This window comes from Gallus gallus, chromosome Z (assembly GCF_016699485.2).
Source record: "Gallus gallus isolate bGalGal1 chromosome Z, bGalGal1.mat.broiler.GRCg7b, whole genome shotgun sequence".
Classification (NCBI taxonomy): domain Eukaryota; kingdom Metazoa; phylum Chordata; class Aves; order Galliformes; family Phasianidae; genus Gallus; species Gallus gallus.
Genome location: NC_052572.1, coordinates 42,774,711 through 42,790,394, shown reverse-complemented (window position 1 = coordinate 42,790,394; position 15,684 = coordinate 42,774,711). Strand labels below are relative to the sequence as shown.

The 15,684-nt window shown below is 43.1% G+C and overlaps 1 protein-coding gene and 1 long non-coding RNA gene across 3 annotated transcripts; both read left to right on the top strand.

The window, feature by feature from the left end:
• Window positions 1–8,652: 8,652 nt before the first annotated feature.
• Window positions 8,653–15,607, top strand: LOC124417499. The gene is made up of 2 exons (XR_006932379.1): window positions 8,653–8,730; window positions 13,907–15,607. It is a non-coding gene; the product is annotated as an uncharacterized LOC124417499 (long non-coding RNA).
• ZNF367 (zinc finger protein 367) lies at window positions 8,653–15,607 on the top strand. 2 transcript variants are annotated; one of them, XM_003643009.6, is made up of 5 exons: window positions 8,653–9,332; window positions 9,921–10,071; window positions 11,766–11,885; window positions 12,295–12,433; window positions 13,025–15,607. In XM_003643009.6, exons 1-5 carry the CDS (start codon window positions 8,982–8,984, stop codon window positions 13,263–13,265), a joined length of 1,002 nt encoding a protein of 333 aa, XP_003643057.1. In that variant the 5' UTR covers window positions 8,653–8,981; the 3' UTR covers window positions 13,266–15,607. The 2 variants fall into 2 exon arrangements, with proteins under 2 accessions (XP_003643057.1, XP_046761512.1); XM_046905556.1 differs by having other exon boundaries at window positions 9,213–9,700.
• Window positions 15,608–15,684: the final 77 nt, after the last annotated feature.

Sequence of the window (15,684 nt, the reverse complement as noted above, 5' to 3'; positions counted from 1 at the left end):
TACCTCCACAGACAATGACTCCACCACCTCCATGGCAAACCCTTTCCAATACCTCACCACTCTTTCAGAGAAGAAGCATTTTCTAACATCCAACCTGAACCTCCCCTAGAGAAACTTGAGGCCATTCCTTCTTGTCCTACCACTGTTAACTAGAAGAAGCCAACCCTGCACTATAACCGCCTTTCAGGTCTTTGTAGGCAGCAATAAGGTCTCCCCTGACCTTCCTCTTCTCCAGACTCAACAATTCCAGTTCCCTCAGCTGTTCCCCATAAGACCTGTGCTCCAGATCCTTCACTGCTTTGCTGCCCTTCTCTGGACAAGCTCCAGCTCCTCAGTGTCTTTCTTTTTGTGAGTGGCCCAAAACACAGCACACAAGGTGTGGCCTCACCAGAGCTGAGTGCAGAGGGACAATCACCTCCCTGCTCCTGCTGGCAACACTATTTCTGAAATAAGCCAGGATACCATTGGCTGCCTTGGCTAGCTGGACACACTCCTGGCTGTTGAGCCAGCTATCAGCTGACACTCCCAAATCCTTTTCTCCCACACAGCTTTCCAGACACCCTGCCCCAAGCCTGTCCTCTCCCATGCAATGCACACGAGGTTGTTGTGACACAAGTGCAAAATCCAGTGCTGGGTCTTGTTGAACCTCATACAATTGGCCTCAACCCATTGATCCAACCTGCCCATCCACCTCTGTAGGGCCTTCCTACCCCCAGGCAGATGAACATTTCTGCTCAATTTGGTGTCATCTGAAAACTTACTGAGGAAACATTCAATCCCCTAATCCAGGTCATCAATAAAGATATTAAACAGGATGGGTGCCAATATTGACCCCTCGGGAGTACCACTCATGACCAGCCACCAGCTGGATGTAACTCCATTCACCATTACTCTCTGGGCCTGGCCCTCTATCCAGAAAAGAGTGTGCCTGTCCAAGCCACGAGCTGCCAGCTTTCCTAGGAGGATACTGTGGAAGACAGTGTTAAAGTCTTTACTGAAGTCCAGGTCATCAGTAACAGTCTTTACCTCATCAACCAGGTGACAGATCACCCTGTCATAGAAGGAGATCGTGTTGGTTGAGCTGGACCTGTCTTTCATGAACCCATGAAAGGGGTACCTGAGGTATTAGGGCTGGGCCTGATCCCCTCGTTGTCCCACACATGCCATGTAATCACACTCAAAATGATCTGTATTGCACCCGTCCCTGGCACCAGGGTCAGGCTGACAGGCCTGTGGGTTCCTAGATCCTCCTTATGACCCTTCTTGTAGATGGGAGTCAAACTGGCAAGCCTCCAGTTATGTGGGACCTCTCCGGTTGACCAGAATTACTGATAGGTGGTGGAAAACAGCTTGGCAGTCACCTCCACCAGTTTCCTCAGCACCCTTGGATGGAACTTATCTGGCCCAGGGACTTGTGGCAGTCTGGATGGAATAGAAGGTCTCTTTATTGTCTTCACCTGGAATCTTGGGGGGTTTATTCTGCTACCCATCCCAGACTTCCAGATCAGGATGCTGAAATGCAGGCACGGCACCATGCAGAGCAGCTTGAGAGGGTGAAAGACACTGCTATTGCTTTATAAATCTGCTTTATTTGAGGATGTTTAGGAGCAGGAGGAAACAGAGAGAGGAGGCATGGGGTGCTCCCCAGCAGCAGGCATAGGATGGACCTGGAGTGCTGTAGAGACTCTAAATTGCTTCTTTCTGCTTGGAACTGCAGTGGCAATAAAGTTCCTGCACCTCAACAAACGTGTGCAGTAATGCAGGGGAGCTTGCAGATGTAGCACTGAAAAGAGATGTACAGCTTTGACAGTGGTAAGGCACTGGCACAGGCTGCCTGGAGAGACTGTGGTGGATGCCTCATCCCTGGAGGCATTCAAGGCTAGGTTGGATGGGGCCCTGGGCAGCTTGATCTAGTGAACGGTGAACCTGTCCATAGTAAGGGGTTGGAAGTGGATGATTAAGTTGGTCTCCTTCAACTGAAAGATCTGCTTCATTCAGCAGAAATACTGAGTGGAGATCCTCAGCTTCCAGTTACAACACAGCGACATAAGACTATGTCATGGTTTTATGATGTTTGGTTATTGGTATTCCACATCATAACATCATGTAGTGTACTGGGGGTTAAAGAGTTAATGCTCTAGGTCCAGCTACCTGTCCCAGAAGAGAAGAACTACTACATTCCCCAGAGGACTGTTTGCTGTTCTGCTATCATTTCTGCTCAGGGCAAACAGATAACAGGCCTTGGTAGACCACCATACATCCCTTTCAATCATCTGGCTCGTCTCTTTTGTGGGTGCCATCTCATCACAGCATTAGAGTAAGGCCTTTGGCTTTCAGACACTCTCTTTATATTTGATTTATTAGCTCCAGTTCTAATTACATTGCATTATGTTGTACTATAGTGTGTTATCATGCATTCCACTATCTTATTTAGTAAATTACTTTGTTTATCCTCAGATCGTTGCTTCTGTTTTGTTTTAGGCCCATCTCTCTATCCTTTTCCCTTATCCCCTTCCAGGACATGGATCTGTGGGTCCCTCTGTCCTGCTAGTTGCGGAGCAGAGCCAAATCAGCCTGTAAACTGTTGACTACATGCAAATAATCCCATTAACTACAGCAGAAATATCGGTCAGTGCCAGAGCTGTGAGAACTACAAGTGCCTTCTTCACCTCTGATGCCCATGACTAATACCAGCAGCTCCTGGAGGCCCCAGTGCCTGTTCATAGCAGGTGCAGACCCAATGTCCTTGCACTGCCTTATCAGCTACAGCAACCCAATGAGTGCTACCAGCACAACCTTCAGGATGCCATGGCCAGCAAAGGGACAGTCAGTGATTTCTGTGAGGTTGTTCTGTTCCAGTATTTATGGATCGTTTCCTCTGTTTTGAAAAAGCATGTTGCTAACTTTGTTGCACACATTATCTGTTCTCAACTTCCTCTCATACTTAGCACAGGGCCTGAAAACCAAGATAGCCTCTGCTGATGCTTCAGAATTCTCTGACATCTCCCCCTGTCTATAGAGAGGCCTAGGCATATCTCATGAAACAAAACAGGTCCTGCCTTAGCCCAGGGCCTGAAGACTTATTGCCTCACCCACACCTTTCATCTGGATCTGTTTATGCAAGGCATGTCACCCTACCTGTACTACTGGCTGCAGAAAAAAACTTTGATTATTAGACTGTCCTCATTATATCTTCTTCATTTAATACACCATAAATAGGTTTGCATCAATAGGAATAACAGCAACTAAGGAAGGACTGATCACAAAGAGCTATATAAAATTCTGGTAGTTGGATCTGATCTCCTGGGCTCCAACGTACAGTAGAGGAAAGCAGGAAATTCCTGTAACTCAGCAAAGAGAATATATATTATCATCACTTCTGCAGAGCTCTTAAGCTGAGAAAAGCAGCCAGTCACAACAGAACTAACAGCAACAAAATTCTAAAGTATCTTCATGAATATGATAATGTAATAGAATACAATGTAAGAAATGTTTACATAAGCAAACTGTTCTTGTTTTGAAGGTCACCATATTTTGGAGAGAGATGAATATGAGATTAGACGTTTTATGAAACCTAGCTTTGTTTCCACTAAGTTTCATAAGAGACAGTAAAAAGTAAAACTCCTCATAGAAATGCTACAGCGATAGCTAAAAATTTTACTAGTTGGAAATCTATGTATACAAGATTTATTTATATTTTCTAAAATAAACATAAACCTCTAAAAAAGTCCTTATTTCTCTGATTCTCTGAATAATGAATCAAAATAAAATTTATGTACTGCAGATTTCCAACATTGATTGAAAGTGATTAAAAGTTTGGCATGGGATGTTAAAGAGAAGCTGTTACATCTATTTGCAAATTTACACTACACAGTCAATGTGAGAATCTGAAGTTACACATACAAACAGCAAAAAATGGGCAAAGAATACTTAAATGTAACACCTGATGTGAAACCAAGCCTTCTGCCTGAATATTTAGAACAAACACTGAATAGATAATAGCAAGAGAAGTGGTATGATGACAGAGTTGCACTTGAGGTCTTCATCTCACGTTTGCAATTCTGTATACCAGTGTCTTACCTTCTGACAGCAGATCACCCAGTCATGACCACTGTATGTCAAAACTGCTTCTCTATACTGATTTGCACCATAAGTAGCTTTTTCATGTGTACAGAACAGCAGGCTTGTAAGAATGTACAGACACTGAATACATAATTCTGTTTCTGAAAATCATAATAAACTCTTCAAACCAAATGATGGTTTAAAAAGCTGACATTAGTCTATTGCAGTGCTGGGCACATGGGGATCTCTCCACATAGCATGCACACCCCAGAGCTAAATAACCCTCATTATATGTATTTAACATACAAATCTTCACACAGTTTCAGTGAAATTCCTTCCTATTCTCAGAATTGTCACACATACTAAATCTAACGCTGCACTTGCTTCTGCCAATCAAGGGATTATTGCAAGGGGTCTTTGTTGGTCTTTTGGTTTGCCCATATATGATCCTATTGTTGGGGTACGCAAATTACTCTGTGGCATCTCTTTGTGTAGGTGGCTCTTTGGCACCTTCCCGCAGTGTTTACACAAAGGGTTTTATATTTGGAACCAGAGTTGTTTTGTCTTTGAATATTAACTAAATTTTGTAACTGTTTGGCTTCTATTTTCACCAAATGACTCTTTGATTACTTTACTTTTTTAAAGGGCACAGGTGCCTAATTACAGGAGATGTGTATGGAGAACAGAAGATGATTTTCCTCTGACCTTTACAGCTAAGCCAGTGAGGGATTTCTTGTCCGTTACCTTTTCTACAGCCACTTTCTCCTCCACCGACATGACTCCAGTTTCCTAATGTGTAAGTGTCCCCTGTCTTAAACAGAAACATCCCAAAGGGATCACACAGCTCAAGGTCCTGTCTGGAGGCAGAGGACCTGGTAGAGGCTGTGATGCTGTGTCACTTTTTGGGTATAGCTATCACATACATTTTCCAGCGATGTGATTCTATGGAACTCCATTAACTACATAAAGTTTTAAACTGAGTAATACAGAGCTAAACCAGTGGAAGGGGACCTACTTATTGTAACCATTCTCCTATCAGCTTCAGAAGATGAGATGACAGTCTTGTTTCATCTCCCTCCGCATGGGAAATGTTGAATCATGGTCTGGACCTCTGATTGATCACCTGAGGTGAACACTGAGTCAGCTGCAGGAGCACAGCTGAAGGCAATTCACCTATGTGACAGAAGGGGTGGTGCCTGGCTACACCTCTCCTAGATGCCATTTAAGGGCTGACTGCCACTGAGGAAGGGTCTGTTACTGGAGATTGCTCCTTGGGGAGTTTTCTTGTGAGCCTATGACACTGGTGAGCATTTTTCCATTTATTTCTGATTACCTTTTCCCATGTGATAATCTTTCCAGCTATATGCTCTCAAAAGACCACCCTAACTTCTCTGTATACTTACTGGTTATACATCTATATACATCTACATACTCACTGATTATATTCCCTCCCTCTAGAACATTTGGTAACTGCCTATTAGCACACACCAAAAAATTTGTCTTAAAAGGACAACTGACTAAATATAAAGCAGTACCAGGAAAATGTAATAACGAACAGGTAAATAAGAGATACGATGACTACGGCTAAGTTATTACATGAGTCTATTGTACAGCATGCAACAAGGTTGCTTGAAGGATGTAACCATCCTTTGGCATGTTGGCATTTTTTCTACCTAAAGACCAGAACTGTCTCCAGATTTTTCTGTTTAGAACTTTAGAGCATCACTAGAAGCATTCGAAGCATTCTTCAGAGAGGCAGTATGAGAAACATAGCATTTACCAGGCCAGGAGAACTAGACGTTCTGAGAGAGTTAAGCATCTTCAGACTCCTGAATCACGATGGTCTTGTTGAGTCTAACTAGATGGATAGATGTAGAGGAGTTGCCAAGTCACAGCCTGAACCAGTACACGAGCACGTGAGTGTGTGGAGCGGGGGGAGCCTAGATCCACCCTTCCTCTCACCCCGCCTCAGAGGTACTTCCGAGAGTGCGTATGCAGTCTGAGTCCGCCGGGTTTTCCCCCGCTCCTCCTCCTCCTTCCGGCACCAGAGTAAAAATCGGAGAAGGCTGCATTCCTCAGCTTATCCTTTTTTTTTCCCAACTGTTGTTGGGAGGGTTGAATTAATTCCTCTTTGATATCTTGTACTATGGTGCCTGTATCTCAAATAAACGTTCCGTCATCACCTTTGTTTGCTTTACAATAGAACGCAGATCTTTTTCATTGTTCTGAATGCTTGCTGCCTATCCGTTCACTGTTGTAATGAAAGGTGTACTTCTTATCAATGTTAAGTAAGATCTGATAGTAAGCATGTATAATGTTTTGAGAAAACACTTTCTTGTTTCTACACTGTAGCAACTGGACAGATCAATGCCATGGGAAAAGCATTACAACAAAGGTGCAAGGATGGAAGGACTGGTGCAACAGAGAGCTGCTAGGGAAGGGAAGAAGATTGCTCACTTGCATCAGAAGATTCTAGGTTTGCAGGGGAAAGCTTCACCAATAAGGGATCTCCAGAATCAGATCCTTCCCCAGTGACAGTCAGCCCTTAAATGAGGTCTAAGAGAGGCCTTCCAGTTGCACAACTGAATTGTTTTTGCCTGTGCTCCCAGGGCTCACCCAGACCTTTCCGCAGGTGGTCAATCAGAGGTTCAGGCTGTGACTCAACAGTTACCATACATACATTAACCATAATATCGGTGCTTTTACAAATCAAGTTAATAGCTTATAATCAAAATAGTATCAAGAGAAAATACATTTAATTTGTTAAGATGCTATAGCTCAGATGAATATTTTAGAATTACTTTTATATAATGTGACCTGAACCTTTAGCTTTATACATATGATTGTATGTACTGAAAAGCAGCATGTTTAAATCCCTTTAGGCCATGCACATTCTATGTACATTTCTTCCTCCAGAAGCTAGGAGATATTTAGTTACATACTTCTATGTTTACCATACAATATGTACATTTTTTTTTTTTTTTACACCATACCACAGTATTCATTCTGTCAGTCACAGAGGTTTCTCATGAGGTACATGTACTACTTGAAGCATTAGTTACATGGGTTTGGAAAATTATGATGAGTATTCAGTTTGTATTTGGGATGCAACTATTTTCCTAAATAAGTCATTGTTTCCCCCACATATACATTGTTCTCTTACAAGAACCTCCTTTAGGTTGTTTCTAAGGCTTAAAGTTTTAAGTGGATCCAAACACATGGAAACCTGTTCAGTCATTTTGAAAATGAATGTTACGTACTGCTGTGTTTTCTTTCCAATCCAGCTTCACGGCTTCCCTGTGTATCTGACACTAATCTCAAACTTAAGCCAATAACATAAGTAACATGAGTTACGGATTTCATAATCTGCAATCGGTACAACTCAGTGTGATAGTACAATAGACAGCACATTATCTTCATCTCAGTGATTAGCTTCATACTACAAGTCCTCCACCAAATCCCAAGTGAAGTGCATCCTGCATTTTAGCACTACTTAAGAACACAGAAAAACAGCATAAAATGAATGGTACTGCTGTATCTGATGAAGTTAAGGCCTTTTATTTTTTCATTCCAAATAATCAGATTTGTAAATGATTTAGTACATGAAGTGCAGTGGCTTTCAGATTTAAAAACTTCCACCCTATATGACATGCTTTTAACAGATAAGGCAAATCCATATATGACACTACTTTCCAGGTTATTCCTCCTCATTGTCACATCTTTCACTGTTCATACACATTCCCACTACTCACATGGATGCAAATCCTAGCTTACTGTGCCAGGAGCAGCCCTGCAGCTGCAGTCTGGGCACTGCTGTCTGTGTATGATTGCAAAACTGTCATGGGTCTTGGGATACAGAGTATAAAGGTATCTAAAGAGCTGTATTAAACGAGAAACAACAAGACAAACCTACAGATACTAACATGCCAACATGAGTAACCTGCTGAAGCTCTAAGCACAATACATATTTTATATATATATATATGTGCACACACACAATAATACATATATATATATATATAAGGGTAACGCCCAGGAGGTTCAGGGACCTCCTGGCACCCCTCAAAGGCCAGCGCGCACCCCAACCGCCATAACGGTCGCCTTTCACTGAGCGCTAGTCTGGCGGCCCGGCCCCACAGGCAACACCCGCCCCGCGCGCCTCTCCCCACTCCCGCCCGAGGCGGCCCCTTTAAACGGCGCGCACGCTGCGGCGCTACCATTGGCCCGGGTGGCTCAACAACAACAGCGCGCGCCAAACTGAAGGGTGCGATTGGCCACGCCTTCTCCTCCCCGTCCCACCCACTCTCTCGCGGCGGACCAATCAGCGAGGGAGTGAAGCACGGCACGACAGGGCAGACCCGCAGCCCGTGAGCCCACTCAAGTTTCGAATTATGCCGATGGGCTGGGCGCCGGCCCAATGGGACTACAGAGGAGAGGCCGAGTCCCGCCTGGGCCCCGCCTTCAAGGGACGGGTTGTCCAGTTTCTCGCAGTGATTGGCTAGTGCGAGCTGCCGCTCTGTGACGCCAGAGCAGGGCTCGGTGATTGGCTACGCCCAGGCGCGAAATGTTACGCGGGAAAATCCCGGGCTCAGTGCAGGTTTGGAGGGGTCGCGGTGGCGGAGACAGGGGCACCTCTTTGCGCGTCGCTGAGACCGAGCTGAGATTGGGGTAGGCGCCGCTTCGGAAAGGTGTGGGGGTGCTGTGGCTGTCTCAATGGCTGGGGGCCGCCGCTGACTGCGCGGGTCCTCTCGGGGGTGGCCGCAGAAGGGAAGAAGGTGCCAAGAGTTGGCGATGAGCGGCTGAGGCGCTGCCGGGCGGTGCCAAGCAGGGAGCTCCGTGTCTCTCCATCCTGCCCTGCGGCGCGGGCAAGCAGAGCTCCCGGCGCCCTCGCTCCCTTTCCCGCAGCAGCCAGTGCGGCCATGTCGGAGCGGCCGCTGGGCCCGCCAGTAGTCCTTTGCCAGGACTCGCCCAAGCGTGTCCTGGTGTCGGTGATCAAGACTACTCCAATCAAGCCGTCCCCGCGGCGGGGTGGCGAGGAGCCAGCATCTGCCCCGCCCGTCCCCACTAGCCCCGGCTTCAGCGACTTCATGGTATACCCATGGCGCTGGGGCGAGAACGCGCACAACGTCACTCTCAGCCCCGGCGGGCCCGCCGCCGCTCCCGTCCCCTCATCCGTCCAGCAGCCCCGCGGCGCGGTGGCGGGGGATCCCACCCAGGACGACGAGGAGTCCGGTAGTCCGAACAGCAGTGGACGGCGCCGGCACCTGAAGGTAAGGACCCCGACAACGGAGAGGGGCTGGGCGGCGGGAGGGCGCCGGCGGAATTAAAGGGTGACCCGGGCCACCGCCCCTCCCCCCCCCTCTCCCGGAGATTTAAAATGAGATCACTTCCGGCAGTATCGCGCGCTCTGTGGGGCACCACCCGTGGAGGCGGGGCTATCGGGCCGTCCCCCAACGGGGTCGCTGCCAACGGTCGTGCTGACGGGAGTAACGGCCACAGTGTCGCGCGCGACTGGAGCTGGTGCTACCTGATAACTGTCTTCCCTGGCTGCTGCCCCAGCGAACTGTGGAAGAGCCCCGATGCTGTGCGTGGTGGGGCCTTGCTTCTGTGCTCGTCCCCTCTGGAGCACTCTGCTGAGGTCAGAGGATTTCTTAGGGGTGGGGGCGCCTCATGGGGTTTTTTGTAGAGATTGGCTATGAGCTAAACTGTTGGAACTCCAATGTCCCTAAGTTACCTGATGTCACTAACTTAAGATAGCTGCAGGAAAGGTGCTGTTTGTGAAGGTGGCTTCTCATTTAGCTTTGTTTCTGGCTTCTGGGGAAGCACAGCCCTTCAACATCCTGCTTCTCTTTTCCCAGGACGGCTTACGGCGTGGCCGGCCAAGAGCAGACACAGTCCGTGAGCTGATAAATGAAGGAGAGCACTCCTCTAGCAGGATCCGTTGTAACATCTGCAACAGGGTGTTTCCAAGAGAGAAGTCGCTGCAGGCACACAAACGCACTCACACTGGTAAGTGAGGAGGTGAACAGGTGACATGGGCAGGTGACCAAGCAGCTAAGGAGGAAATAAATAAACACGTCAGTCATCAGCTTGCAAGTGTAATGGTTAAACCAGTCATGCTTCTCTACCATGCTTGTTTGGGCAAGCAAGGGAAAATCTTTGCAACCTTCCTTTGCGACAGGTGAGTATAGCAGCACTTTGGCTATAGCACTGGAAGCACATATTGTGAATCCTTTATCTCCTCCTTCTGCAGATTCTCTTAGAGGGTGAATACTTCTTAAGCTTGGCATGCTGTTCTTGGTAGAATTTATTTTAGTCTTATTCCCTCTGCTGTGACGTCTGTTTCCTTCTTGCTTGCGCACTTTTCAAGTAGTGATCAATTGAAGAGGAAAAATTATTTTAAAAGGGCTGGTAACTTTTACAGTACTGGGTAGCTTAAGGTTGAGGAAAAACAGTTCTACAGTTGTCTGTCCTATCATCTACTTGTTTTAGATTCACTTTCTAGAGCAGAGGTAATCACTGTTAATTTACAGATCTGTGCATACAGAGAGGTTCTAGAAGTAACATGATTAAATTAAGATCCAGTATCAACTCATTCAATACCCAAACTAGAAGCAAAAGAAAAATGTTTTTGTATCTAATAAGTATTTTTTTTCCCCCTTCAAGTTGTAATTTTTCACTTTTGCAAAGAAATGTGAACTATGATATGTGTACCAACATAATCAGCAGTTGAATGGAAAAACAAAAAATCTTGACTCCTATAGTTTTTGTTCTGACTCAAGTGTGTAAGGCAAATCTAGTTATTAATCTCAAGCGCAAATTTCCTCGTCCTCTTGAGGCTTTCATTTCATGTGCTGGAATTAGTTGTTGAACCTGTATGTTAAATATGAATGACTTAGTTGAGCTGAACTCACCCTGGTGTTATTCTTTTGACTTAGTAAGTCACTGTTACCTTTGTTTTGTCATCCTTTCTGACAGTGCGGGCATGGAGCTCCTTCGCATAGTAGAATGCAATCAGATTCTCTTCAGACAGGAAGAAGATGCCTATTATTTATCTCAGTTCTTCTCATTCCAGTTTGCATGGAGAAGTCATTTTTAATAGATGGTTGAAAACTTCTGTAGCTGGATTAAGTTTTTCATGTTACCTCCACTTTGCCATTAAAACTTTATTCAAGCAGTCTCAATAATAAGATAAACTCAATAATAAGATACTTCTGCAACTTCTTACATTGCTATATTCTTAACCTCAGTTACTTTAGTTAAGTCCATGTTAATGATAATACATCTGTGGTTACAACTTGAGTTACATTACTTATCTATTTACTGATTTTACTTTCTATGTTTCTTGCTCTGTAGGCATGTTTTCACAGGACAAAGCTTATGTAATGCTGTGTAAGAAGCTTAAGTTAAAACAAAACAAAACAAAAAAAAACAACACTAGAAGTCATTTCAGTGTTTCCCTTGGGGTTGGGGGGAAAAGGTATTATCCAGCAGCACTGAATATCTGTTTGGGGGTAAAAGCTGAGCTCTGCTGTCTGGTACACTGAGACTTTTTGAGTACACGCTAGTGTCTGAGTGTGTTAATGGAGAGCTTGCTTGTATCAAGCTGAAAGTGATCACTGTACTATGACTCTGCTTTTCTATTCAGCTTGACTGCTTTTTTTATTCAGTTTTCACAAATCTGTTCTGTTGTTATTTCTAAGGTGAAAGACCTTATTTGTGTGACTACCCAGATTGCGGGAAAGCTTTTGTTCAGAGTGGGCAGCTGAAAACTCACCAGCGTCTCCACACAGGGGAGAAGCCTTTTGTCTGCTCAGAGAATGGTAAGCCATCAAATAATAACTTGTGGCTTTCAGAATCAAGGGTCATCTAGTACTAAAAATGTATGCACATTCACACTGCAGCAATCTATCAAAGCTTTGTCTCTTTGTAGGAGATTCTAGGGAAAAGGGCAGCTAGAACAATCTGCGTAATGATGCAAATATGTATCTAAGAATTACCTGTGTTGTTATATAAGTTGCCAGTACTGTTGTCAGTTGATAATAAAGTATGAAATGATTGGGCATGTTACTACTCTTGCATATAAAAGTTGCTGTTTTCTAAATCTCACTTTTTCTATAGTGAGGAAGGCTGGATTCAGCAGCATCTGTATTCTATGGATATTATATGGTGGTTGACTGCTTTCTGTAACATGTTTTTCATTGTCATTTTCTGTGTTTTTTTTTTTTTAAGGCTGTTTGAGCCGATTCACACATGCAAACCGCCACTGCCCCAAACATCCATATGCCCGACTAAAGAGGGAAGAGCTCACTGACAGACTGAATAAAAACCAGACGGCTGACAATAAAGCTGTGGCTGAGTGGCTAGCAAAGTAAGTTTTGTTAGACAGCCATAAAAGTGGCTTGAGAAAACACTCTATTTTTAGGGGGAAACGAAAAACCCAAATACGCGCACACACAAAAAAAACCAACAGAAAAAAACAACTAGCAAAAAACAAACCAGAACTGGTATGCCTCTAGTATTGTTTAGTCCAGCCTTGCCTCTAAGACTCAGAAAATCTAGTTTAAGGCAAGCTTCCTCACAAGACTTTTTTTTTTCTCTGCTTCATTGTTTCTTTGCTTGAACACATGCTAATGCCTTGTTAGTTAGTGGCTATAGTCTTCCTACTGAATTTGCATTCATATGAGGATCAAGAATAGGGTATGCATGAGTAGCCTGTTGAGGATAGCATGTGACAGCATGATATATCACAGATCTTGCTTGGGGACTTCACATTTAAAATGCCTAATAAAGGTTTCTGACAGCTTAAATACTACCATTATAAGATCTGAAAGATACAACTAAATGCAATGCTTGGTCATATACAAGGTTTAAAAAAAATTGAGTGTTTTGCCAGTTTTGAATGGTTGTTGCATGTGCTGAACATATCTTTAAAATGCATTCTTCGTGTTTGACTTTGTAGGTACTGGGAGACTAGAGAACAGCGTGCTCCTGCTTTGAAAAGTAAAACAATCCAGAAGACTGATCAGGAACAGCAGGATCCAATGGAATATCTTCAGTCTGATGAAGAAGATGATGAAGAGAAAAATAGTGCTCATTCTGCTGCTTGCCACCGCCGCCTCCAGGAACAGCGTGAACGAATGCATGGCGCTTTGGCTCTAATTGAGCTTGCAAACCTAGCTGTGGCACCGCTGCGACAGTAGATACAAATGGAATTTGCCTATACAAAATTTATTTCCTGGTGGCACTTAACCAGTTAGATCCTGGGCATAAGCTAAGCACCTTATTTGCTTGTTATAGGCTGCTATTCTGTAGAATTTATGAAGAATGTTGTTGCTCCATAAATGGGGTAAGAGAATTGCACTTTTTGTAAGGTTAAAGATAGTTGTAAAGTTTCTAAGTATTTTTGTAAATAGGGGACTGCATAATGCAGGGTTAACAAAGGTCATGTGGGAAGCTAGATTTTGCAAGGTTAACTCATTTGAAGCAGTTTTCACAGGAAGCACTTTCTGAACAGTGTTTATGATTAGCAGGATGGTATGGTACATGTGGCCAAAGAAGGCTGACAAAAAGAAAAGTATTTATCTGAACTATTTAAGCAAATTTATATTGTGATAGGTCTGAAGATACTGTAAGCACCAATGAAAAATATTTTTCTAATGTCAGTGCATTTTTTTTTTACCTTATGTCACTGAGGTAGAAGGCAAAGCTTAGTAATTATGACTTGTAGATGGGAAGAAACTGCTTCATGCAGATAAACTGTAGAATAGTTCACAGTCTTCACTGTGACTGCTCAAGGTATGAGGCTTGACTTATTTTACATTTTCTGATTTGATCTCAGCAGAATCTCTTGGTAGCACTTGTTATTCCTAACCCATGATGTTAGGAACTTTTGCACATTGTTGGATTTATCTGAAAATGATTAGTCTTGCAAAGTCTAGACAAAGGTAAAGAATTGGTGATATTTTTTCAGATGTCTTTGGACCCTGTAATGATTTGGCACTTGTTTTTGTTAATAAGGGGGTATTTACAGGGTGTTGTGGATTTGTAGTAAACTATTCTAGATCTCTTATTAGCAAACACTAAATTTTCAAGTCTTGCTTTTACATGTTTATTAGCACATAGAAGCCCCTGTACTTTTGTGCATAAAGCCACCTTATTTGCTTTACTTAAGGATAACATGCCAATTTTGTGTTCACTAACTTTAGTACAGCTATCAGTTAAACACTGCAGAAAAATATTCACTATACAACTAGAGAATAGGCTTCCAAAGGTAGTTACAAGTGTGTTAACAGTGTGATTTCATATATTTCCCAAATAAATGAAGTTACAGAACGCTGCTTAGTAAACTCAAGTGCTGATATTAAATGTTTAGTGAACTATTTTGTTACTTGGTGAATGTTGTATACTTGGGAATACCATTGTGTCATGGTAATCTTTTTCTGTATTTTGCTTGGTAGACAACAAGAGAATCATGATATGCTAACAGTATATTGTTTTGAAAGTGAACTTTTTTCTTTTTTGCAGTTGAGCTACTGCTTTAGGGGATATTAAACATTTACTGTCCTGCTTGCTCTTAACTCTTCCTTCCCTCTGAAGGTCAGAAAATTCAGATGAGAAAGGAAGCCACTTTCCCTCTTGTTTAAATGAGAGGAAAATGTTATCAAGCACTAGAAACAAACTGACTAGATGCCTACAGATCTTCCAGTACAGTAGTCTCTTTTAATATCAGAGAACTGTGACTGTTGAATTATGGTCTTTGTTAATCTCTTGTGGTAGAAAATCCTATTTACCTAGTTTGTTTATCATTATGTGTTGAGTCACTTGACTTTAAAAGTCATAGGATATTTAAAAAATAAAACAAAACATATGGAATATAATTAGTTTTGTACTAGTTATATAGTTTATTTTCTGTTTTCAACTCCTAAACTCAGCTATCATCAGGCTCATTTAAGTCTTTTGAGCTTAAAAATATGTAACACTTCATAGTCATTCCTGGTGCCTGAGCCTATGTAAAATGGGTAACTCAGGATACTTATTTATAATTCTACAAATAATATGATATTCACTGTTCAGTTTGCAAAGAGCCTGATCCCAAATGAGCCCTCAGTGTGAATCTATTTTTCTGATTTGTAACTCAGAATTGCTTCTGAGTAGTATTTCACAGGACATCCAATTGTTGTAATTGCCGGCCAGTTGCAGAATGAGGTCAAAACTTCAATAGATGACTTTTTTTTCTTCCTGTCAGCTCTAGTGCTTTGGACAACTTGAAGAGTATTTCTTTCGGTGTGGTAAGTATGCTGAATTCTACTTAGATGTAGACAAAATTCAGACCTTTCAAGCTGTTTTGTGTTGTGACAAGTTACTGGTAAAATGTCAAGTTAAAAAATTGAGATGTGGAAGACTGCTTTATATATTAAGAAGTGATTACATTGAAGAAATCTTGAAGATTACTGTTTGGCATGATTTAACAACAGAACAGTGAATGTGTTGTCACTTCAATACTTGGCTTTGAATAAAAGTTTGACTAAACTTGAAAATTGAACCAACGTGTGTACTGTTTTAGTTTTTCCGTTCTCTCTTGTGTACTACCAGCCTGACATGTCACAGAACAGAGGTGGT